Source organism: Ovis aries, chromosome 13 (assembly GCF_016772045.2).
Source record: "Ovis aries strain OAR_USU_Benz2616 breed Rambouillet chromosome 13, ARS-UI_Ramb_v3.0, whole genome shotgun sequence".
NCBI lineage: Eukaryota > Metazoa > Chordata > Mammalia > Artiodactyla > Bovidae > Ovis > Ovis aries.
In genome coordinates this window covers 77444532-77469911 of record NC_056066.1, presented here as the reverse complement: position 1 = coordinate 77469911, position 25380 = coordinate 77444532, and the positions used below count along the sequence as shown (strand labels likewise).

Sequence of the window (25380 nt, the reverse complement as noted above, 5' to 3'; positions counted from 1 at the left end):
GGCTCAAGGTAAGAAAGTGGAAGCTCTGAGCCGTGAACCCGAAACAGCCTGACAGCAGAGCCCAAGCTCTTAACTGCAGCCCTCTCCACCCTTTTTCAAATCCTCTGTGTCCTCTCTGCCCCTTTTTCTCTGCCTCTTCCCTTTAACCCCTGGCTTCTCTCAAAGGTTCAGCTTTCTCTGATTTTTTTTTTTAAATGTCTTTTCTGATCCCCTACAACTTGGGAATAAGTTGCTTGGGGCTTTGGCTTACCATGAAGCTCGTTCAGGCCTAGGTGGTACTCGACCATTTAATTCAGAGGCTCACCATCCCTGTAACCTACCCTCACCTGGATCCCTGAACTCAAATCTCCCATGGTGGACTGGTTCGGCCCAGCCTGGATTTTCTATCCACCCCTGAGTCATTCAGCGGTAGTCAGGATCGACTAATACAGGCTTGGAGCCCTCACCCCCACCCCCAGCTCTTCAGCAGAGGCAGAAGAAAGAGAGGGGCAAGCCTATGAGAAGAGGACAGTTTGGGGGAGAAGTGAGGAGGGCTGATAGATAAGTTTAGAAGTTTCGACTTTCTCCTGAAGAGGCCTGGAAATTTATTAAGCAGGAGAGTGATGTGATTGGATTTGTATTTTTGAAGAAAAAAAAAAAAAGACCCTAGAGCAATGTATTACATCTGCTTGCATTTCTGCCTAAGCTGTGGTCTAGCCTAGGTTCTATTAATTTCGATAAACATCCAGTGAGCCCAAATATCTAGAGTAGACCCTTTTCTCTTTTTTTAAAAAAAATGTATTTATTCCTTTTATTTTTGGCTGTGCTGGGTCTTGGTTGTTGTGCAGACTCTTCTCTGGTTGCAGAGGGCAGAGCCTGCTCTCTAGTTGTGGTATGCTGGCTTCTCATTGCAGAGGCTTCTCTTATTGCAGAGCATGGGCTCCAGAGCTCTCAAGCCTCAACAGTTGCAGCGAGTGGGCCCATCAGTTGGGGTTCCTGGACTCCAGAGCGCTCCAGCCCAGCTTCTCTGCATCATGTGGGATCCTCCTGGACCAAGGATCAAACCCATGTCTTCACTACCGGCAGGCAGACTCTCTACCACTGAGCCACCAGGGAAGCCCCCAGATCCTCTTCTTGATTCCAGGAACTCAAAAGTAGTTAAACTGTGATCCTTAGCCTCAAAAACTCATAGTCATACTCTGGAATTACTAACATGAGACCAGGATGTCTATGCCTCCCTGAAAATCACCTGCAAAATCTTGAGTGTTTAGCAAAAAGGTCTGTAGTTTTTATCTCATTTCTAACATAACCTTAAGAGCTCATGTACTGGGGGCAGACAAACCCAGGTAAATATCCTGGCTCTGAAGCTGACTAGCTTTGGAAGCCTAGGTTTCCTCATCTCTTCTCTGGAGGTACAATACGATAATGGGATTGTTGTAAGAGTGAAATAAGGGGACTTCCCTGGTGGTCCCAAAGCAGGGGATCCAGGTTTGATCCCTGGTCAGGGAACTAGGTCCTACATGCCACAACAAAGGCCTGGAACAGCCAACTAAATAAATATTCTTTTAAAAAGGGAATGAAATTAGGAGCTTCTTGGAAAGTGATTAGCACAGTGCCTAGCATACAATGAACACTCAGTAAAGGGTAACTTATTATCATTAGTATCATGTCAGGAAAGCGGTACCCCACTCCATAATATTATGAACCACTGGTATAGATCACAAGACAACAAATTATAACTTGCAGGTTAAATTCAATCCACTGCCAGTTTTTATAAATAAAGTTTTATTGAAACAACTATGTTCATTAATTTTCGTGCTACAGCTGCAGAGTTAAGTGGTGGTAACCAAGAATTCATGGGCTTCAAGGTTTTAAATATTTACTATCTTGCCCTTGACCCTTGGGCTTGATGATTAGCTTTAAACCATTTCAATTATCTGGACATCAGTTTCCAAGTCTAGGGCTTCCCTGGTGGCTCAGAGGTTAAAGCATCTGCCTGCAATGCGGGAGACCTGGGTTTGATCCCTGGGTCAGGAAGATTCCCTGGAGAAGGAAATGGCAACCCACTCTAGTATTCTTGGCTGGAGAATCCCATGGATGGAGGAGCCTGGTGGGCTACAGTCCATGGGGTCACAAAGAGTCGGACACAACTGAGTGACTTCACTTCACTTCACTTCCAAGTCTATGTGATAAATGGATTTGAATAAATATTTTTATCTCAAACATCCAGCCATTAGCTAATTCACGAGATATGAAAATGCTCTTGAGAGTTCAGGAATGTCCTGCAGAGCCAGAGTATTAGGATGACCATCCCATTGCTGGTTGTTAACTAAATCCCACTCTCTTCTCCTCACAGATCCTTGCCATAATTTCCATCATGTTCATCGTCCTCTCCACCATTGCCCTGTCTCTCAACACCCTGCCCGAGCTGCAGAGCCTTGACGAGTTCGGCCAGACCACAGACAACCCCCAGCTGGCCCACGTGGAGGCCGTGTGCATCGCATGGTTCACCATGGAGTACCTATTGAGGTTCCTCTCCTCCCCAAAAAAGTGGAAGTTCTTCAAGGGCCCGCTCAACGCCATTGACTTACTGGCCATTCTGCCATATTACGTCACCATCTTCCTCACTGAATCCAACAAGAGCGTGCTGCAGTTCCAGAACGTCCGCCGCGTGGTCCAGATCTTTCGGATCATGCGTATTCTCCGCATCCTTAAGTTGGCACGTCACTCCACTGGCCTCCAGTCCTTGGGCTTCACCCTGCGGAGGAGCTACAATGAGCTGGGCTTGCTCATCCTCTTCCTCGCCATGGGCATCATGATCTTCTCCAGCCTTGTCTTCTTTGCCGAGAAGGATGAGGATGACACCAAGTTCAAAAGCATCCCGGCCTCTTTCTGGTGGGCCACCATCACCATGACGACCGTTGGGTATGGAGACATCTACCCCAAGACTCTCCTGGGTAAAATTGTGGGGGGTCTCTGCTGCATCGCAGGGGTCCTGGTGATTGCTCTTCCCATCCCCATCATTGTCAATAACTTCTCTGAGTTTTACAAAGAGCAAAAGAGGCAGGAGAAAGCCATCAAGCGGAGAGAGGCTCTGGAGAGAGCCAAGAGGAACGGCAGCATCGTATCCATGAATATGAAGGATGCATTCCCCCGGAGCATCGAGATGATGGACATTGTGGTTGAGAAAAATGGAGAGAATGTGGGTCAGAAAGACAAAGTGCAAGATAATCACTTGTCTCCCAGCAAATGGAAATGGACCAAGAGGACACTGTCTGAAACCAGCTCAAGCAAATCCTTTGAAACCAAGGAGCAGGGATCCCCTGAGAAAGCCAGATCATCTTCTAGTCCTCAGCACCTGAACGTCCAGCAGTTGGAAGACATGTACAACAAGATGGCCAAGACCCAATCTCAACCCATTCTCAATACTAAGGAGTCAGCCACCCAGAGCAAACCAAAAGAAGAACTTGAAATGGAGAGCATCCCCAGCCCCGTGGCCCCTCTGCCTACTCGTACAGAAGGGGTCATTGACATGCGAAGCATGTCAAGCATTGATAGCTTCATTAGCTGTGCCACAGACTTCCCTGAAGCCACCAGATTCTCCCACAGCCCTTTGGCATCACTTCCCAGCAAAACTGGAGGTGGCATGGCTCCAGAGGTTGGCTGGCGGGGAGCTCTGGGTGCCACTGGTGGTAGGTTTGTGGAGGCCAACTCCACCCCTGATGCCAGCCATCACTCCACTTTCTTCATCGAGAGCCCCAAGAGTTCCATGAAGACCACCAACCCCTTGAAGCTTCGAGCTCTTAAAGTCAACTTCATGGAGGGTGATCCCAGTCCATTAGTCCCCATTCTGGGGATGTACCATGACCCTCTTAGGAACCGGGGGGGTGCTGCAGCAGCTGTGGCGGGACTGGAGTGTGCCACCCTCTTGGACAGGCCTGTGCTGAGTCCAGAGTCCTCCATCTACACCACGGCAAGTGCTCGGACACCCCCCCGGTCGCCCGAGAAACACACAGCAATAGCATTCAACTTCGAAGCAGGTATCCACCAGTACATTGACGCGGACACAGATGATGAAGGGCAAGTCCTCTACAGTGTGGACTCCAGCCCTCCCAAAAGCCTCCCTGGGAACACGAGTCCCAAGTTCAGTGTCGGGACGAGGTCAGAGAAGAACCACTTTGAAAGCTCCCCCTTACCCACCTCCCCTAAGTTCTTAAGGCAGAACTGTATTTACTCTACAGAAGCATTGACTGGAAAAGCTCCCAGTGGTCCGGAAAAGTGCAAACTTGAGAACCACATCTCCCCGGACGTCCGCGTGTTGCCGGGGGGCGGAGCCCACGGAAGCTCACGGGATCAGAGCATCTGAACCACCCCCACACTGAGAAGAGACTTCTGGCAGGGTCCAAAGAGGGGTGCTGTTCAGCTTACCTGCCGCGGAGGTTTTCTGCATGAACTCTGAAACAGAAAGGCTCTGCAAAACCCCCAGAAAGAAGAGAGACTCCAGAGGACACTCCCTTAAAACCTTGAGAGCTGTTAACGGGTCCATCAGAAGCAAAGCCGGCCAAGCCATGGGGTATGGCGCCTCCTTGTAACAACTCTACTGCCCTCTTTGGAAGATGACAAGAACAGAACTCGCAGCCGCCACTACCACGTTCCAGACGCCACCGAGGCCACCTACTCCTCATTCTGTTCTCATGGCTCTCCATCACAGCCTCCGAGGGCAACATCTTCATCCCTCCTGGCTTCTGCTGAAGAAGGATGCTGGAACAGGTGGCCGGTGTTTGAAGAGTGGGTTGACCATTTTGTTTTGGGGCGTTGCCTGGCCACCTCTAGGAACTTCTGTCCGTCACCTGCTGGATGGATCCCACTGTTAGAAGGCTACCGGGCATGCTCATATCCTGGGGAAAGCTGCACCGTAAGCCAGGATCCCAGCGCAAAACCCTTCCTCAAATGTCTTCATTGACTTCAGTATTCCATAGTACCTGAGATTTTATTTTGAGATATCATCAGGGTGAGTTGCACCACTTGTACTCAATTCTAATTGCCCCCTGGCAATCTGGAAAGGGTTCAGAAGGCGGGTGCTCAGGCAACAGTATGAACTCTGAGCATTGCTTTAGGGTGGAGAAGGAAAATGCTTTCTGTACATCGCTAGGGTAGACTCAAAAGATATGCAAGTGTCAAATATGCAAAAGAATAGCTTCTTCAAAGTGACTGAATGTTACTGAAGAACAGAATAAAATCTGTTTTTTTTTTTAATCTGAAAAAAACAAAAGGAAAAAAAAAAAATCCCCAGTCGAAATGCCCAGTTCAGACTTTTGAATCCTTCCTGCTGAGGCAGGGAAAGTACTTATTATAATAGAATTTCTTTTTTGTTTCCTGTGGTATTTAAGTTTTAAGAAAAAAGTTAAAATAAAAAGCACTTTATGTTTTACAACAAAAAAAAAAATAGGTTTTACCAGGGACAGTGTCAACATCTCGCACTTTAAAACGAGCATGATTTCCCGTGGGCCACTTCATTGGGACTACAGCTGAGTTTTTGCTCCAGGCATGTGTCTGGCCACGGTGGGTGATACTGTGCTGGTATTGCTGTCAAAGTCTGTGGGCTCCTTCCTTGTCCCCCTCAAGCTTCCCCTTAACCCTCTTGCATCAGAAAGGGTACTTGGCCCTTGTGTGGGGTCCTGTGCTTAAGTCATGTGTACAGGAAACACGAGCATCTCAGAAGAAGGATGTAGATGGTTGGGCATTGGGTGTTGTAGTCTGTTCTCTTTCTTGTCCACCAGGTGTGGGTGTGTTTTCAGTGTCACTGTCTGTACTAACAGCTCAGCTCTCCTTTCTGCAGCCATCAGTGCAGCCAGTACAGACAAAAGCAATAAGTATTTGTGTGCATTGTGAGCAGTTCTGGTCACTCTCTCTCGGTGTTGGTCTTCCTGTCTTAGTTTGATAACCTGGCGTTGACCTGCCTGATTTTAGCTCAACAGCGTGGTGGTGCTGGCCATTCCCCAGTTCAGGAACACTGGGTGGAGCCACTGGTTAGCACGATGCCATGCTGTTGGCCCATCTGTTAGTGAAAATGACACATTATTGATCTCCTTGTCTTCAGTACAATGGGGCAATGTCGTTCTCCTAACACAATGTTGATGGATGGTGTCCCAAGTACAATAGTGTAGCCCTGCCGATCCTCAATATAGTGCCAGGCATTCGTCTTCCTGATGGAACAAAATGTGGTTTGCCTGTCCTTCATAGAATCTGTCGCTGATCTGCCTGTTAGTACAATGGCACAATCCACCTGTCAGTACACAAGCATCACAGAATCGTTCTGTCTGCCCTCTGCACAGTGGCATGAGATTGGGCCGACTGTCGCAGGTATGATGACACGGGGTCATTCCACTGCCCTTGAAAATGTTGTATCCTCTGCTGCATACGCACCCGGTTCGTACTGCTTCTCAGCATCTCCAAGGACTGTAGATCCCTCCAAGAGGGCGCAGTCCTGTTTTCTGCTGCGTTAACAGTGTCTTGACTCCGGAAGTACCAGAGTACTCTTGCATCAAATCCTAAGGGATTTAAGGGGCAGGGAGTACAAGGTTATCCTGGGCTGGTGGCTCACCGGAAAGAGGAAGCGCAGGGCCCCCCAGGTGCTTTGCTGAGCACACAGTACAGGCTGGGGGCCGGTGGAGGAGTGGCTGCAAGACCGTCTTCCCAGGGCCATCTCTCGCGTCTCTTTGTTTCTGTCACCATTCACATCTGCCATCAGCACAAACGTGAAAATTCAGGGAAAACAAACAAATGCTTTTTGATAAAAGTAAATAGTTGTGATTTCCGATTCAGATATTTTTAGAGCTGATGCTATCTGTAAAAATTAATAATAATAATAATATAGTCTATTTTACATATCAGGAAAGTGAACATGTTTAAATATAGCCATATATAGTGAGAAGGAACTTATCACCCCTTCTTCAAATCGAGGCATTTCATTTGCTGGTTGAAGCAGTCGAGAAGTGTACAGATTAGAAATGATTTCTTTTTTCTTTTTTTTAAAAAAAACTAAGAACCAATTGGTGCAACTCTCCTTGTAACCAAAGGCCCTATCTGCCTTGCGTGGTCATGCAGGACCTATCCCTTTCCTTCCTCATGTATTTTGTCTGAACTTAAAGTAGCATTTTATTGAGTCACTTTTGAAGGATGAATTCAGAAGTATCATGAAGAACCTACCTGTTCAGGCTTAATAGCCAGAGTCCTATAGAGTTCTTATAGAAACAGAATAACTGAAACTCAGCATATACTATGCTTAGAAAGTATTGCATTTTGTTTTGGGTTTTCCTTTTACGTGTGGATGTTATCGTAGGAATATAGTTTTTACCCTGTGCCGATTCAAAATAGAGTATTTTAAGGTTTCCCAGGCCCCCACCCGCCAAAAAGAAACATGCCCAGATTTTTAAAGATGTGTACACCCTACTTGTACATGTACTGTGTACGTGCACTGGGAAATCTACCTAAGAGTCTCCACTGAGAAGCTAACCTTGACAGACTGGTATTGATGGAGGAGAGAAAAGCAATGGTTTGGAGGCAAATACTGCTTTAACCTGGTGGTCCCACCCATTCCTGAACCAATGAAAGTGGGAGAAAAAAAAAAACAAACAAACAAGAAATGGTATTTCATCCCAAAGAAATGAATCTAGGGGCTGGAGGTGGACGGATGCCTGGCCCGTTCGGCACATTCAGTAAAACTCATCAAGAACCCCAGCAAACTTCCACCATTATCAAAAAGGGCTAGGGACCAGGTCCGGACACAGCTGAGTGTGTGTTTCAAGACATAGGCTACATGGGACAACAAAAACAAGGGACCAGGTAGCTGTGCACCCTGATCACCCAGGGGGCCGTCGCCGACCAGCAGAGAGAGGTGGGCAAGCTCTGGAGGAGTCCATTTACTCACCTTTTTATCTTGGGGTAAAGAAAACAATAGGACTTCCGTGCAGTAGATTTCTCAGTGCCTTCTTTAGGAGTTTTATCTTAAGCACACTCAATGGGGAGAGAAAAAAGAGGAAAGAACATTCATTCCCAGAAAGCCCCTTTCTCTCAAGGCATCGGGGATCGAGAAGGAAGAATGTGACGTTGGTGAAACAGCAAAATCCTGAGGAGGCCATTTCCTTTCAACCCACCTGGCTCGCCCCTGAGAATTGCTGGTGACACAGACTTTTTCAGACTGATTACCCAGCCTCTCCTCCACCGTGTCTTGGTATCTGTAAGCCTCATCCTTGCCCTTTCTCCTAATAAGACCCACATTTCTAACAAGAAAAAAAACAGAACAGTATTCTCTTCTGTAAAACTGTAATGTATTGTTGATGTTTGTAACTATTGTATATTTCTGTCTTGCTCCAAGTCTTGGCTGGAGTGTGTAGTCCATGGGCACGGGGGGAATTTAAAATTTACCAGACAAGGCTCACTAAAGCCTGGTCTCTCTCTCTCTCCCTCTCTCCTTTCCTCATTTCTCTGCCAACTAACTAGTCTCAAGTAACATGACCCCAAGCCTCAGCCTCCAGTCAAGTAACTTTGAATCCTCTGCGAGGGAGGCGAAAAGCCTCTAGCACATGATCCTTTGAGAAAGGACTTTTTCTACCACCATGAAGTTGGCAGGACTTGAAAGAGTCCTCCCGTGACTCCCCCAGCAGGACAGTGGAGAACCTCCAGCCCTGAGCTGAAATTTCCTCACCTCCCACTGCTTACATGACAGCATCCAAATGCTTTTACTCAACCCCGGGCGACCCAAACCAGCGCTGGCTACATCCAGAAATAAGAGTTACCTCTGCGTTTTCTGTTGCCATTTTTCTGGCTCTAGAAATATCTGATGCGTGACTACATCATAGGATGTCCACGCATCTCAGAGTAGTCTATTTTTCTGTTCAAATAAAATATATATATAATATATATATATATATGTATTTTTAGCAAATTTATAATTGGGCCATTGAGTCTACTTTCTTCTTTTGTAATACACAGTAACAGCTTGGGAGTTCTATTGTTGGTCATTATTGCAGCTGATGTCTTCTGATCTCTTTCATTTCCTCCCATTGTTCCTTGGACTGTTTTTTTTTCTTCTTCTTCTTTTTTATTCTGATTTTCTGGAGGTGGGGAAAGACTTTGGGGTTCTGACTGCCTCATGCAGGCATTTTCTAACACAAGGCCTAGAATCTGTTGACCTGTTACTTTCCTCATTCTGTCTGTTCTTGTTTATTGTTCTCAAGAATCCAGAGCACAGATACAAGAGTGAGACCAGGGGGAGCAGGGCTACAGATGGCCCTCAAAGTCGGGATGGGATGTGGGCAGGTTTAGCTCATCCCCCACACCCTTCTGGGGTTTTAAAGGGACTGAGTTTTCTTCTTCCCAGAGATCTTGGAGTCTAAAATCTCATGCAAGAAAGCCTCCCTCTGGCATTTCTGAGATTCAGAGGACACCGAAACCCCTCCTGGCTGGCCTGTCACTGCATCCGGCGCCCTGCTGCCTGTGACATCGATTGGGTCTGAAGATCAGAGCACTTTCAGGTTCTCAAAACCCAGAGAAAATCCTGGGCCTCAGATATCATCCACTTTTAATCAGTTCTGCATTTCAACCCGCGTCCAACAGCCTCACCACCACCCTCGGCCAGACAAGCTTGCAGCCAAATCCTGAGAAGGGACTGTCCCCAGAATCTGCCATCTCATCTCCCCTTCCCCCTCCAGCTACCTGACTCCACAGAGCCAGAGATTCATGGCAAGGATGGTAGTGTTTTTCCAGCTTCCACCTATCAGGCAGTGTCTGGACTGTACGGATAATTCATTCCACCAGGCGGTTTCCAGGCCTCGGGTAGGCTGGCAACATCTTGTGAAGCAGCATCTTCACCAGAAGATAATTCTCCATCCGTCAGTTCGTGCGAGAAGAGAAAGAAAGCCCAGATCATCTCCAGCGGGCATCTGTAGACTGTCATATCCCACCTGCCTTGCTGGGCAGAGCTCTGGCCTCTGCCCAGGTCAGAGATCTGAGCCAAGTCAGGACCCCCTAGATGGCAGTGAACCATCGCCCACTGAGTCATCAACCCCAAGGGGAAGCCAACAGAACAACGAACGTATCATTCTGGTGTGTGTGTTCATCACTCAGACGTGTCCAACTCTTTGCAACCCAAAGAACTGTAGCCTGCCAGGCTACTCTATCCATGAGATTCTCCAGGCAAGATTACTGGAGTGGATTGCCATTCCTTCCACCAGAGGATCTTCCTGACCCAGGGATCGAACCCTGATTCTTTACCATTTGAACTACATTCTGGGCTAAGGCTCTAATCAGAGTTTTCCCACCTCCCCAATTCCCAGTAATCTGGTTTGAAACAAAGCCAAATAAAATAGACAAGATTAAAAAAAAAAGAAAAAGAAAAAAATCTTTTGCACAAGAACAACAACAAAACTGTCTCCCAGCAGTTTGCTAGGCTTGATGGTCAGAAAAGCAAACACCCTTGCCTGTGGGTGTCTGTGGGTGGTTCATCTAGGAAAACGTTGTGTCTCTGGGGTTTCCATCCACTGCCCCTGATATTGTCTGAACCTGGAATTTCTCCTGAACTCCCCCAAATGCCAGCTTGAAGAAATGGATGTGGAAGGGAGTCTGTTTGTCAAGTAGCCCCTCATCTTCACTGCTAACTCTTAACTCTCCATTCCTTCTTGAGGGGATCCTGGAAATATCTAAAGGCTGGAGGGGGATGGGATGGAGTGGGACCATTCACCTGAAGAAGGGACCACCTAACCACAGGATGGCTCTGCAAGTTTCTCCTGTATGAAAGGGACCTGGCAGTCAATTCAGCTCAGATTAAGAAAGTCCTTCTACTAAGCAGGGCTGCCTCCCCATGGAACTTGGTGCCATGTTGGGTCATGAGATCTCTGACATCACAGGTGTTTTAAAAGAGGCTATTTGATGTACGAAATGGATGTTGCTGAGGGCACCTAGTACTGCATACCAACTGCATACCGGACTGAATATCCAGGGAAAGTCTCTCTCTACCACCCCCTCCCCACCCCCTTCCAGTGTATGCCTGTGTGCGCACGTGTGTGTGTGTGTGTGTGTGTGGTCTGAACATCTGAGCACAGGCTTAAGCCACGGGGGCAAAGGCAGAGGGCGCAGTTAGCAGAAGCTCAGATTCTAGAGTGTGGAGCTTTCTGAGAGGGTATCAGGGAGGGAAGTGGCAGCAGGACACCCCGATCTTCTCTGCTCCCTGTCTTGGACGATTATTGTGGCACCGCTGGTTGCCTGTCCGTCCCCAGTGCCCTGACAGGGACCACACTGTGTTGGGATGAGGCTCCTGCTTCCCTCCCACAGGCCAGCCACGGAGTGAACCCCCCCTTCTCTGGCTGGCCTGCTCACGGTGCTTCAGCCTTCTGCCCAGGTCCTGCACCCTCGTGGGCCTCAGGCTTTCTGTACAAGAGACACAGTTAACTTTTACCCACTCGCCAGCTGCCTAAGGAACCGACTGGCCAGGCAATGGCAAACAGCATCATCCCCAAAGGGCTTTTTTTTTTTTTTTCAACAAATAAAACAAGAAATCCCATTCCAGACCCTTGAAAGTCCCCACCCAATGAAGGAAGTCCAGAAGGGCCAAAAGAGAGAGACAGCTGCAATCTAGTTTTACTACAAAACGAGGCTTTGGCTACGGCGGCCTACAGGTGGAACGTCCACATCCAAGGACAGCATTTGACAAAAGAGGTTTTAAATTTCCTCCTAATTGTGGATGGTGGGCCTGGAGGAGCAGGGACTTCGTCCTCAGGGTGACCCCACATCCAGGAAGTCTCAGGTTGCTTCATCATAGGATGAGACAGAGGTTTGGCTGGATAGTCTGAGCAACTGCCTTCCTCCCAAACCAAAATTAAACAAAAGCCCAGTTTCCAAGACCCCCCTTGAGGCCCTGTCCTGCAGAAGCAGTGCAAGTGGCTGGCTCCCATGACATGAGCGTTCTGGAAAATGAAGAGAACTCCCAATTCTGTCCCACTGGGATGCCCTCCGGAGTCCTGCATGGATTGCCACCCACTTCCTGCCTCCCTAAGCTCATCCAGGCTTGGAAAACAAGGAAAGAAGCATGGGAGAAGATGCCCACAGGATCTGGACTTCTCAGTGTGGCTCAGGCCCCCTCGTCTTCACTAGGACTTTGGGGGTCTCTCTCCGATGAGCTTGACATCTGAGCTCAGAGTGCCTGGGGGTGGGGATGAGGAAGACCAGCAGGGGTCAGGCTGTATGGCCCCTTTGCTGTCCTGGCTTCAATCCAAGGTCAAGGAACTCAGGGTTAGCCCCTAACATATGACTTTGGCATCCAACCTGTAGGTTTTGGTTTTGTTTTGGTGTTGTTTTTTTTTTTTGAATGAGTGAGTAAATGTGAAAATGATTGACTTCCCAGTGAATGAATGGATGAGTAAATGGGTGAGTGGAGAGTGGAGTTCATTCTGGGAAAGAGGGAGAAATGGGGAACCCCTCCCATTGAAGCCTGTAACCCCCAGCATTGCCATGTGTTCTTTGACTCAACTGGGGGCCAAGATGACAGTCAAATTTTCTGCCCTGAGGGTCTTCTCAGAGCTACACTTCCAGGGGCCCATGAGGGCAGCCCCAGTCTCTTTTTGGCTCTCCTGCCCTGCATTTTCACCCTCAGACCCTACTTTAGCTCACCCTAGCCCATAGCACAAGGTGGTTTTCCAGTAGGCTAAGCCAAGGGTCCGAGGTCACGGCTTCCCCTGGGCTGGGACTTGCTGGGGGCAGCAATGTGGGAGCTGATATCTGGAAACTGGACTGCATTCCCTGAGCCATGGCAGTTGAGCTGGAAAGCAAGGCCAACCTGTTCTCCAGTTTTCAGAGCCAAGGGTCTTCCTTTTTTTCTGAGCCCAGTGCCCCCCATGGTAGCATGCTTCCTGATCCTGCCAGCTATGACCCTCTGTCTCTCCCAGGAACCATGGGGTGAGGTTGAGGCTTTTCTGCCAGCAAAGCCATTCTGATCGCCCCGCCCATAACAGGGGCCAAGCCAATCACATTAGCCATAAACGACCAATGTCCTTAGCCACTCTTTTCTTGGAGTCACGTTCATGGGTTCTGTTCATCTCTGGTCAGTTGCTGTCTCTAGTCCTTCCTGTAAAGGTGAAAAACAAGCATCACACACACACACACACACACACACACACACACACACACGGAAACCAAACAACAAAAAACCCAGTGTCTTTTTATGCATGTGATGAGATGAAATTGTGACCTCCAGCTGCTGTCCTGTCTTGTAAAATACGTCCAAATGTTTAAGAATTTCTAAGCAAATGGTCCCTTAATGAGTCTGCAGAATTCAATAAAAAGGTATGGAGAAAATAGGCGTGGTGGTTTATTTTCTGGAGGGGACAGGGGCGTGAGGATGTGAAGATCCGTAAGGGAGGCTGAATTGGAGAGCCTGGGGACCTAGAGGAGCAGCGCTAACTGTTACTCTTCATCCGAAAGAGAAGAAGCATGAGAATCTAGCTGACTTGCCATCCCAATATGCAAGCAGTGGTAACCCAACCCATGCTGTGTCCATGGAACTCCTGTTCTGGTCATTTGACACTCCTGTCAACCATGCCTGGGTATTCCTGATCTTGATACCTCATAAAAATTCTCCTAGTACAAGTTACAAGCTCAAATGCCCATAGGAGTCAAGCAGGTAACATAAATGAGTAAAGCGACCCAGGTAAGAGACATAAGGGAATGGTGGTGAGTGTGGCAAACGGAAAATCACATTTCCTGTCTAAAAGGGTGAACTTGGGACTTCCCTGGAGGCCCAGTGGTTCAAACTTTCTGTGCTTCTAATGCAGGGGACTCGAGTTCAATCCCTGATCAGGGAAACTAAGATCCCACATGTTATGCAGTGCTGCAAAAATAAATAAATAATTTTTTAAAATAAATAAAAGGGTGTACTCTATTCATCTGCAGCTGGTTGTCACCAAATAGAAATGCAGGCCCAGCAATGCCAGATCTTCAGACCTTTTCAGAGAAGTGAGAAATCTTGATTTTTATGGGAACTATCTCACCTTTTTAGTGTTAACAACTAATTCTATTTTTTTCCTTTGATCCTGTATTAGCCGAATGAAAATAGGTGTAGGCAGGCCACCCCGGCTCACACGTTGCCTTTCTGTGATCTCCACCTTGATTGACAGGATTTGATGATTTCTATATTAGTTATCTACTGCTGTGTAACAAATTACCCCCAAGTTTATTATCTCACCCAGACGTTTATTATTCTCACTCCCAAATGTTTTTCTGGGTTAGAGTTCAAGAGGGTCTTTAGCTGGATAGTTCTTGCTGGGGTGGGGGCAGTATATATCATGAGGTTCAAACAAGATACCAGCTGCAGTCATCTGGAGGCTTGACTGAGGCTGGAAGATCTGATTCTGATGTAGTTCAGGAGGCCTTGGGTCCCTGCTGGCTGTTGGGAGGAGGTCTCATTTCCTCACCACATGGACCACTCCATAGGACTTCTTGAACGTTCTGACAGTATGGACAGCTGGCTTCCCCCAGAGTGAGTGATCCAAGAAAGAAAAAGCAAGGAGGAAGTGCAAGGCCTTTTGTGACCTAGTCGCAGAAATCAGACAGCATCATTTCTACCAAGTTCTATTCGTTAGCTCATACTCAAGAGGAATGGCAAAAAAAGAAAAGAGGGATTGCACCTCATACATAGAGATATATCAAGGAATTTGTGAACATATTTTAAAGCCACTAAATTTCATTTACTGGAAAGAGTAGTTTCCAACTTTAGAATTTCATAGGCCAATATAATTGCCTGCTCAGTTTGGGAAAGTACAAAAGCCTTGCCAGCACTCTATTTTGTCAAGTAAAGATGTTGAAAAGTAATGACCGTGTACTATCACTATTTCCTAGTGAAACGAAAGATTTCATGTCTTCCTCCAAAAATATAATCTCAGAATAAAAGACTATCTTTAAAAAAAAGAATGTTTGTTTTCTTCCATAGGTCAGGGTTTCCCGGCCTCAGCCCTACTGACGTCCGGGGCTGGATCATTCTTTGAGGTGGGGGCTGCCCTGCACACCACAGGATACTTAGCAGCGTCCCTGGCCTCCACCCACTAGATTCCAAGGACACCCTCTCCTCAGCTGTGACAGCCAAAAGATGTCTCTAGACATGGCCAGATGTCTCCTGAGGGACAAAATCCCCTCAGTTGAGCACCCCTGGAGGAGGTACCAAGTTCAAAGTCCAAAAGGTACCGTGAAAAGTGAAATTTCCCTCACACCTCTAGACCCCAGGCTCCCTGTCCCCAGAGGCAATTACTGCTACCAGGTCTTTCTATATCTTTCCACCGACATTCTTAACAAACACACATGTACAAGTGTGTGTGTGTGTACAGGTGTGTGTGCTTTGTTTTGTTTTGTTCCCCCCACCCCACCCCCACAAACAGTAACATTTGCACTTTGCTTTTTTCTTTTAAAGTATCTTGAAAGTCATTCTGTGTGAAAACACAAAAAGCTTCCTCATTCTTTTGCAAGCCTGTGTCCTGTTCTATTGTGCACAGTAATTGTTAGTCTCCCAGAGCTGAGCATTGAGGACGCTTCCAAACTTTTGCTGTAACAAACAGTGCTGAAATGAACGGCCTGTCAGCAGAGTGGTTCCTGTGGGCTCTGCCTTCAAAATAGATCAGGAATCTGCACTTCTCACCCCTCCGCTGCTACAGCTCCAGGCCACCTCATCACTGTCTGCGGCCTAACGATTGCAGCAACCTCCAGATCAGGCTCCCTGGCTCTGCCCTTGGTCCCTTTCAGGCTCTTCTCAACACAGTGGCCAGAGGGATCCTGTCAAACTGTCAGTCTGATCACATCACTTCGCTGTCAAAACCTTCCAAAGGCTCCCCATCACGTTTTGAATAGAATCCAAAGTCCTTGGCATAGGCTACAAGGCCATACGTCCCCCAGTCCCTGCCTGCCACTCTGAGTTCGTCTCTGTCTGCTGCTCTGAGTTCGTCTCTGTCTGCTCTCCCCGGATGGCGTCCTGCTCCATCGTCACTGGCCTCCCTGCTGCCCCTCAAGCATGCCCACCACTGGCTCACCCAGTGATGCAGCTCCTTTCTAGCCCCCTCCCAGATCCTTCCACCCTCTGATCTCCTTTCTTATTTCTTCCTCCTTCACCACCCACCTCACAGACATTAGGCCCCAGCCAACTTTCCAAGACGTCAAGCACACTTCCACCCTAGGGCCTTTGCCCTGGCTCCCCGCCCCCCTCTCCCACCAGGAACATCTTCTCCAGGCGAGTCATGTGGCTCACTTCCTATTTATAGCAGCAATACCCCACACCACCTCCCTCACAAGCATACATCTCCCAGTCCATCCCCTTCTCTGCTTTATTATTCTCCATAGTCGATTACCATCTTCTGACATACTATATTTTATTTGTTTATTTTATTGTTTACTCCTTCCAGTGGAACGTAAATTCCTTCCCTCCAGCAGAGCAGAAACTCAAAAGCAGAAAAGCAAAGAGAACAAAGACTGAAAAGAAGAGAATATACGAGGACAGACTCAGTGGGCTTGAGTTTGAGCAAACTCCAGGAAATAGTGAAGGGAAAGGGAAGTGTGACGTGCTGCAGTCCATGGGATGACAGAGAGTTGGACAGAACAAGGAACAACAAAATTCAAGGATGGTAGGGTAACTACAAAAGGTTTGACATGTGTGTAATGGGAGCACCAGAAAGAGAAGAAAAAGAGAAAGGGACAAAAGACATATTAGAAAAAAAATACATTGATTGAAAATTTCTGTATAAGTAATGTCAGACACCAAACCACAGATCCAGAAAGCTCAGCGAACACCAAGTAGGATAAATGCAAACAAACAAAAACCTACACCCAGGCAGGACATCTAGCAGCTGCTGTCTCACTGCGGGAAGGGCGAGATTGCCATGGTTCACTTCTTGCACCGGGCCTTTCACCTCTGGACCCTCAGAAGGATGTCCTGGGCTGCAGTGGGTGCAGATGAACACCAGTGTCCATGATAGTAAAGTCTGAAGAGGCTGAACCCCTGCCAGGCTCTATATTCACCAGGAAGTGCGTGTGGTAGGAGTTTCCCTGCCCTGGGGCATCTCAACCTCAGCCAAGGGCATTGACTTTGTGCAGCTGAGAGGAGGCGCAGCAGGGTGAGGCCCACCTCCCACGGGACCTTGGGCAAGTCCCTTTCTCAGGTCTCAGGTCTCACCTGTGCCTGCCAGGGTGGCAGCTGTTTTGCAGGGTGATGTTGGTTTAGATGCAAATGCTAGGCATGGCATTAGGCTCTGCTATTATCCCGATGAACCCAAATGCCCCCAAGCCCTCACTGTACTCCACGTGCATTGGGGACATTTTACTCCCCATGGTCATTAACAGGAAAACTTCTGAACCCGGCTGGAGGAGCTGGCACCACTACCCCCCACACTCCAAGACAAATTCCTTAAATTCCATGTATTCCTTCACCCCTTTTCTGCCTCAGAATGCCTATTAAACTGAACTTAGCAACATGCCCCCCCAAAAAAAAAATCCTAAAAGAAGCCTAAGGAAAAAATCATCTCATCTCTGGAGGAACAAAGAGAAGGATTACATCTGACCAGCAAGAAGAGACTGGAATGCAAAATTTAAAGTATTGAAAAAAAGCAAACACTACCAGCCTAGAATTCTGGACCATGCAAAATTATTCTTCAGGAGGGGAGAAATTGTGATTTTTTTTTTCTCAGACAAACAAAAACTGAAAGAATTTGTTGCCTGTAGTCCTGTCTTGCATGAAATGTTTTCTAAAAGTTATTTAGAGAGATGGAAAAAGATAGAACTTATAAACTCAGAACTTCATAACGATGTGGGAGTTCCCTGGTGGCCAAGTGGTTAAGATTCCAGCTTTCACTGCCATGGTTCAGGTTCAATCCCTGGTCGGGGAGCTGAGATCCTGAAAAACTCAGGGTGGAAAAAAAGAAAAAGAAAGAAAGATACCTGTTACCACTGGGGAAACTGAGATCCCACAAGCCCCAAAGTGCCCAAAAAAAGAAAAACAGAAAGATATCTGTTTGTATAAGGAACAACCATCAAAGATATAAGCGAAGACAAAATAAAACTTTAATTTTCTTGTTATCAGTTCAGTTCAGTTCAGTCACTCAGTTGTGTCCGACTCTTTGCGACCCCATGGACTGCAGCAAGTGAGGCTTCCCTGTCCATCACCAACTCCCAGAGCTTGCTCAAACTCACATCCATTGAGTCGGTGATGCCATCCAACCATTTCATCCTCCATTGTCCCCTTCACCTCCCACCTTCAATCTTTCCCAGAATCAGGGTCTTTTTCAAATGAGTCAATTCTTCGCACCAGGTGGCCAAAGTATTACAGCTTCAGCATCAGTCCTTCCAATGAATATTCAGGAATGATTTCCTTTAGGATGGATTGGTTGGATCTCCTTGCAGTCCAAGGGACTCTCAAGAGTCTTCTCCAACAACACAGCTCAAAAGCATCTATTCTCTGGAGCTCAGCTTTCTTTATAGTCCAACTCTCACATCCATACATGACTACTGGAAAAACCATAACTTTGACTAGACAGACCTTTGTTGGCAAAGTAATGTCTCTGCTTTTTAATATACTGTCTAGCTTGGTCATAGCTTTTTTTCCAAGGAGCAAGTGTCTTTTAATTTCATGGCTGCAGTCACCATCTTTCACTCTCTTTTTCACTTTCTGCCATAAAGGTAGTGTCATCTGCATACCTGAGGTTCTTGATGTTTTTCCCAGCAATGTTGATTCCAGCTTGCACTTCATCCAGCCTGGCATTTTGCATGATGTACTCTGCATATAACAGAAAATAATATTAACTTCTTATTATTAATTGATCTAATAAATAACAAAGATGGGCCCACTCAAGACAGAAATGGTATGGACCTAATAGAAGCAAAAGATATTAAGAAGAGGTGGCCCAGAGGGATGGGGAGGAGGGTTCGGGATGGGGGAACACATGTACACCCGTGGCTGATTCATGCCAATGTATGGCAAAAACCACCACAATATTGTAAAGTAATTAGCCTCCATTAAAATTAAGAAATTAATTTAAAAGGAAAAAAAAGAAGAGGTGGCAAGAATACACAGAACTATACAAAAAAAGATCTTAATGATCCAGGTAACCACAATGATGTGATCACTCACTTAACAGCCAGACATCTCAGAGTGTAAGTGGGCCTTAGGCAGCATTACCAAACAAAGCTAATGGAGGTGTCGGAATTCCAGCTGAGCTATTTCAAATCTAAAAGATGATGCTGTTAAAGTGCTTCCCTTGAAATACCAGCGAGTTTGGAAAACTCAGCAGGGGCCCAAGAACCAGAAAAGGTCAGTTTTCATTCCAATCCCAAAGAAGGGCAATGCCAAAGAATGTTCAAACTACCGCACAATTGAACTCATTTCATATGCTAGCAAGGTAATGCTCAAAATCCTTCAAGCTAGGCTTCAATAGTATGTGAACCAAGAACTTTCAGACATACAAATTGAATTTAGAAAAGGCAGAGGAACCAAAGATCAAATTGCCAACATCTGTTGGATCATAGCGAAAGCTAGAGAATTTCAGAAAAAAATTCTCCTTCTGTTTCACTGACTGTACTAAAACCTTTGACTGTGTGGATCACAACAAAGTGGAAAATTCCTAAAGTGGGGGAATACCAGACCACCTTATCTGCCTCCTGCGAAACCTGTATACAAGTCAAGAAGAAACAGTTAGAACTGGACATGGAACAATGGACTGGTTCCAAATTGGGAAAGGAGTATATCAAGGCTGCATGCTGTCACCCTGCTTATTTAACTTCTATGTAGAGTACATCACGTGATATGCCAGGATGGATAAAGTACAAGCTGGAATCAAAATTGCTGAGAGAAATATCAATAACTTCAGATACGCAGATGACACCACCCTAACACAGAAAGCAAAATGGAATTAAAGAGCTTCTTGATGAAAATGAAAGAGGAGAGTGTAAAAGCTGGCTTAAAACTCAACATTCAAAAAACTATGATCATGTCACCCGGCCCCATCACTTCATGGCAAGTAGATGGGGAAACAATGAAAACAGTGACAGACTTAATTTTCTTGGGCTCCAAAATCACTGCGGACAGTGACTGCAGCCATGAAATTAAAAGACACTTGCTCCTTGGAAGAAAAGCTATGACAAACCTAGACAGAGTATTAAAAAGTAGAGACATAACTTTGTTGACAGAGGTCTGTATAGTCAAAGCTCTGGTTTTTCCGGTAGTCACATACGGAACTGGACAATAAAAAAGACTGAGAAGCAAAGAATTGCTGCTTTTGAACTATGGTGCTGGAGAAGACTCTCGAGAGTCCCTCGGACTGCAAGGAGATCCAACCAGTCCATCCTAAAGGAAATCAACCTTGAATATTCACTGGAAGGGCTGATGCTGAAGCTGAAGTTCCAATATTTTGGCCACCTGATGCGAAAGCCAATTCATTGAAAAAAGACACTGATGCTGAGAAAGATTGAGGGCAGGAGAAGGGGACAACAGAGGATGAGATGGTTGGATGGCATCACTGACTCAATGGACTTTAGTTTGAGCAAACTCTGGGAAATAGTAAAGGGCAAGGAAGCCTGGCATGCTGCAGTCCATGCGGTCACAAAGAGTTGGACACGACTGAGCAACTGAACAACAGCAATAATGTATTCCATTAGTATGCTTATATATGTACACACATATGAAAATACAGGAGATGTAAGAGAGGCAGATTTGATCCCTGAGTTGGGAAGATCTCCTGGAGAAAGGCATGACAACCCATTCCAGTACTCTTGCCTGGAGAATCTCATGGACAGAGGAGCCCAGCAGGCTACAGTGCATAAGGTGGCAAAGAGTCGGACACGACTGAAGAGACTTAGCACACACAAGCACACATGTGTATACAGGTACATGTGTATATATATACATTTCAATATATATATGTGAATTGAATAACAGTAATGATACAAGAGACAGGAAGGAGAAATTTGGATTAGTTACTATAAGGTACTCAAACTATGTGCCAAGTTTTACAGTGTTATTTGAAAGTGAATTTGTATTAGTTGTAAATGTATATTGCAAGTTCCAGGGAAACCACTAAAAAAGTTTTGCTTGTTTTTTTTTTTTAAGTATAATAGGACTTCCCTGTTTTTAGAATAGGACTTCACTTACATATCGTGAAATGTATATACATACATATACCTGTATACACATGTGTGCTTGTGTGTGCTAAGACTCTTCAGTTGCGTCCGACTCTTTGCCACCTTATGGACTGTAGCCTGCTGGGCTCCTCTGTCCATGAGATTCTCCAGAGCCTAAGAGTCTGTGCTCTCAATGCAAGGGGCCTGGGTCAATCCCTGATCAGGGAACTAGATCCCACATACTGAAACTAAGAGTTCACATGCTGGAAGTAAAAGATCTCATAGGCCGCAACTTAAAAAAAGATTCCACGACCACAACTAAGACCCAGTGCAGCCAAATACACAAGTAAATAAAAATAAAATATAAAAAAAGAAAGGATGGGAAAGATATCCCATGCACATGAAACCAAAAGAGAGCAAAGATAACTGTACTTATAGAAGACAAGACAGACTTTAAGACAAACACTGTGAGAGACAAAGGCTTTATATAATGATAAAAGGGTCAGCTCATCAGGGAGCTATGACAGTGGTAAATATATAGGCACCTAACATGTATTAAATAAATACCAACAGAGCTGAAGGGAGAAATAGATAGCAATACAGTCGTAGTGGGAAATCTAAGTAGGGATTTGAGTGGATTAAAGTGCTGCTTTCAACTACGGATAGATCATCCAGACAGAAAGTCGATGCAGAAACGCTAGACTTGAACGATACTTTACACCAAATGGCCCTCACAGACATGTATAGAACATTCCATCCCCAAACCCCCAAACTCACCAAGAACAACGTCCAGGATAGATCATGGATGCACGCTCAGTCATGCAGTCTTACCCGACCCTTTGCGGCCCCATGGACTGTAGCCCGCCAGGCTCCTTTGTCTGCAGGATTTTCCAGGCAAGAGTAATGCAGTGGGTTGCCATTTCCTCTTCCAAAGATAGATTATATTAGGTCACAAAATACGTTTTAACAAATATAAGAAAATTTCTACCTTAGCAAATATCTTTTCTGAACACAGTGCTATGAAACTAGAAACCAATAACAAGAAAAATGGAAAATTTCTGTGTGAAAATGAAATAACACCTTCCTGAACAACCATTGAGTCAAAGAGGAAATCGAAAAGTATCTTGAAAGAAGCAATAATGGAAATGCAATATTCTAAAACTTACGGAATACAGCAAAAACAGTTCTAAGAGGGAAGTTTATAGCTATAAACCTGAACATCAGCAAAAAAAAAAAAAAAAGTCTTAAAAAACAACCTAACTTTACACCTCGAGAAACCAGAAAAAAGAAGACAAAAGTAAGCTCAGCGTCAGCAAAAGGAAGAAAATGAAGAAGATCAGAAAAGAAGTAAATGAAATCAAGACCAGAAAAGCAACATTAAAATCAAGAACTATTTTTTTAAGATAAAACTGACAAATCTTCAGCTAGGTTAAGGGGGAGAAAAAGAGATAAGACTTGAATAAATAAGTAAAAGGTGTACATGTTGGGAAGGAAGACATAAAACTGGTTTTGTTCACAGATGACATGATTATCTAAGTAGAAAATCCGAAAGAACTGACATAAAAAAATTCCTGAACTAACAAATGACCATAGCAAAGTCAGAGAATACAAGTTCAGTATGCAAAAGTCACTCACTTTCCTACAAACCAGCAATAAACAAGTAGAATCTGAAATTTAAAAAACACAATACCATTTACAGTATCAACCAAAAAACTGAAACAGGTATAAATCCAACAGATATGTATAAGATCCAAATTTTAAAAAAGAACAAAGGATGTGCACAATAAAGGACAAAAACGGTAAGGACCTAACAGAAGCAGAAGAGACTAAGAAGAGGTGGCAACAATACACAGCAGACATGTACAAAAAAGGTCTTAATGGCCCTAGTGTCCACAATGGTGCAGTCACTTACCTAGAGCAGGACATCCTGGAGTGTGAAATCAAGTGGGCCTTAAGAAGCATTACTAAGAACAAAGCAAGTGGTGGTGACGGAATTCCAGTTGAGCTATTTAAAATCCTAAAAGATGATGCTGTTAAAGTGCTGCACACAATATGCCAGCAAATTTGGAAAACTCAGCCGTGGCCACAGGACTGGAAAAGGTGAAGGGGGCCTCGAAGAAATCACACATACACACACATAGATCACGGGTGCCTGCAAGAAACGTGCTGTGACCCAAGATCTCCTGTGTTCCAGGAGCTTTGCTGACCCCTTTCCATGTGCCATCTCCCCCAGTCCTCATGAAACACTACTAGGAAAACATCATTATCTGCATTTGGCAGCCAAGGAGGCTGAAGCAAAGCACAGTAAGGTGACTTGTCCAAGGTCGTCTAGCTACGAACAGGCACAACCAAGATTTTAAGCCGAGTCTGTCCAATTTTACTAGGTTGTGTGCACGCTAAGTTGCTTAAGTCATGTCTGACACTTTGTAACCCTATGGACTATAGCCCGCCAGGCTCCTCTGTCCATGGGATTTCCCAGTCAAGAATACTGGAGATGGTTGCCGTTTCCTCCTCCAGGGTATCTTTCCGACCTAGGGATCATGCCTGCATCTCTGAAGTCTCCTGTGTTGGTAAGTGGATTCTTTATTTTACCACTAGCGCCACCTGGGAAGCCCCTTTACGAGGCTGTTGTTCAGTCGTGTCTGACACTTTGCGACCCCATGAACTGCAGCACCCCAGGCTTCCGTGTCCTTCACTACCTCCTGGAGTTTGCTCAAATTCATATCCACTGAGTTGGTGATGCCATCCAGCTCTCATCCTCTGTTGCCCCCTTCTCCTCCTGCCTTCAATCTTTTCCAGCATCAAGGTCTTTTACAGTGAGTCGCTTTTTGTATCAGGTCCCCAAAGTATTGGAACTTCAGCTCAGCATCAGTCCTTCCAATGAATATTCAGGGTTGATTTCCTTTAAGACTGACTGATTTGATCTCCTTGCAGTCCAAGGGACTCTCGAGAGTCTTCTCCAGTACCACAATTACCTGGTAAAAGAATCGAACATAATAATTTAGTAGATGAAACTGTGCGGTTTGTGACAGGTCTGGTCTGGAGCCAGACTCAATTCAGTCGCTCAGTTGTTCCCAACTCTTTGTGATCCCATGGACTGCAGCACGGCAGGCGGCAGCTGGACTGCCCGGGTTCAAAATCCTGACTCCTCCACTTAGTGGTTATATGGCATCAGGGGGTTCTCTACCTGCTTTGTCTCAGAGTTTCCATCTATAGAAAAAGGCTTGTTTCCTTAAGCAACAGTTATATATTAAACCCCTCGGGGCCAAGAATAGGATGAGGTGACTGAGGCAGAATTGTACCAGTGAAGAGTTGGATTCTGTCATTATCTGAAATGTTGATATTTTGTTCATCATAGCTTTTTGGCATTAATTTTTTAATATGTTTTACCTAGATTGCCAAGTTTGGGACACACCCTTAAATCTCTTGAGAAATGAGTGCCTCACTTGAGAAATTTCACCTCATCTTGGTCCCATCCCTGCCCTTGGGGGACTCTGCTGCTGCTACTGCTAAGTCACTTCAGTTGTGTCCGACTCTGTGCGACCCCATAGACAGCAGCCCACCAGGCTCCCCCATCCCTGGGATTCTCCAGGCAAGAACACTGGAGTGGGTTGCCATTTCCTTCTCCAGTGCATGATAGGGAAAAGTCAAAATGAAGTCACTCAGTCGTGTCTGACTCTTAGCGACCCCATGGACTGCAGCCTACCAGGGTCCTCCATCCATGGGATTTTCCAGGCAAGAGTACTGGAGTGGGGTGCCATTGCCTTCTCTGACTCAGCCTTGAGCAAAGCAAATTCCTACCTTAAAGAGATGCACATCCTAGAGGCGAAGGCTGCCAATCAACGGAGTTTAAATGTATGGCGTATCTGAAGCTAAGAAGAAAAACAAAGTTGGGGAAAGAGAGAGGCATGAGGCAAAAAAGAAATAGAACCCATCTCACAAGGTTGGTATAGAGATTAAAATAAATAATTCATATAAAGCACCTAGTATAAAGGCGGGCACCTGCTAAAGTGCTCTGCAGACACTGGCCATTAATGTGACTTCAGTGTTGGCTCTGGGGGCACATTACAGAGACTGCAGGGCTCTGCTCTCCTGCAGCTTGCTGGGGCAGTGTTTGTTTCATAAACTGGGAGCTGAGCTCCACTGGTGCCAGGATTCTTAACCTTTTTGTGGACCCTCAGGCAGTCCAGTGAAGCCCACACACCCCTCCTCAGATAATAATTTTAAGTGCATAAAATAAAATACATAGGTTTACAGAAGAAA

General features: G+C 45.8%; 1 protein-coding gene across 1 annotated transcript in view; it reads left to right on the top strand.

Moving 5' to 3' along the window:
- Positions 1–14937, top strand: part of KCNB1 (potassium voltage-gated channel subfamily B member 1) — a 116821-nt gene extending 101884 nt beyond the window's left edge. Inside the window, exon 2 of the mRNA XM_004014630.6 lies at positions 2336–14937. Coding sequence (XP_004014679.1) covers positions 2336–4345 — 2010 coding nt within the window. The 3' untranslated portion in view covers positions 4346–14937. The remainder of the gene's footprint in view (positions 1–2335) is intronic.
- The last annotated feature ends 10443 nt before the right edge of the window (positions 14938–25380 follow it).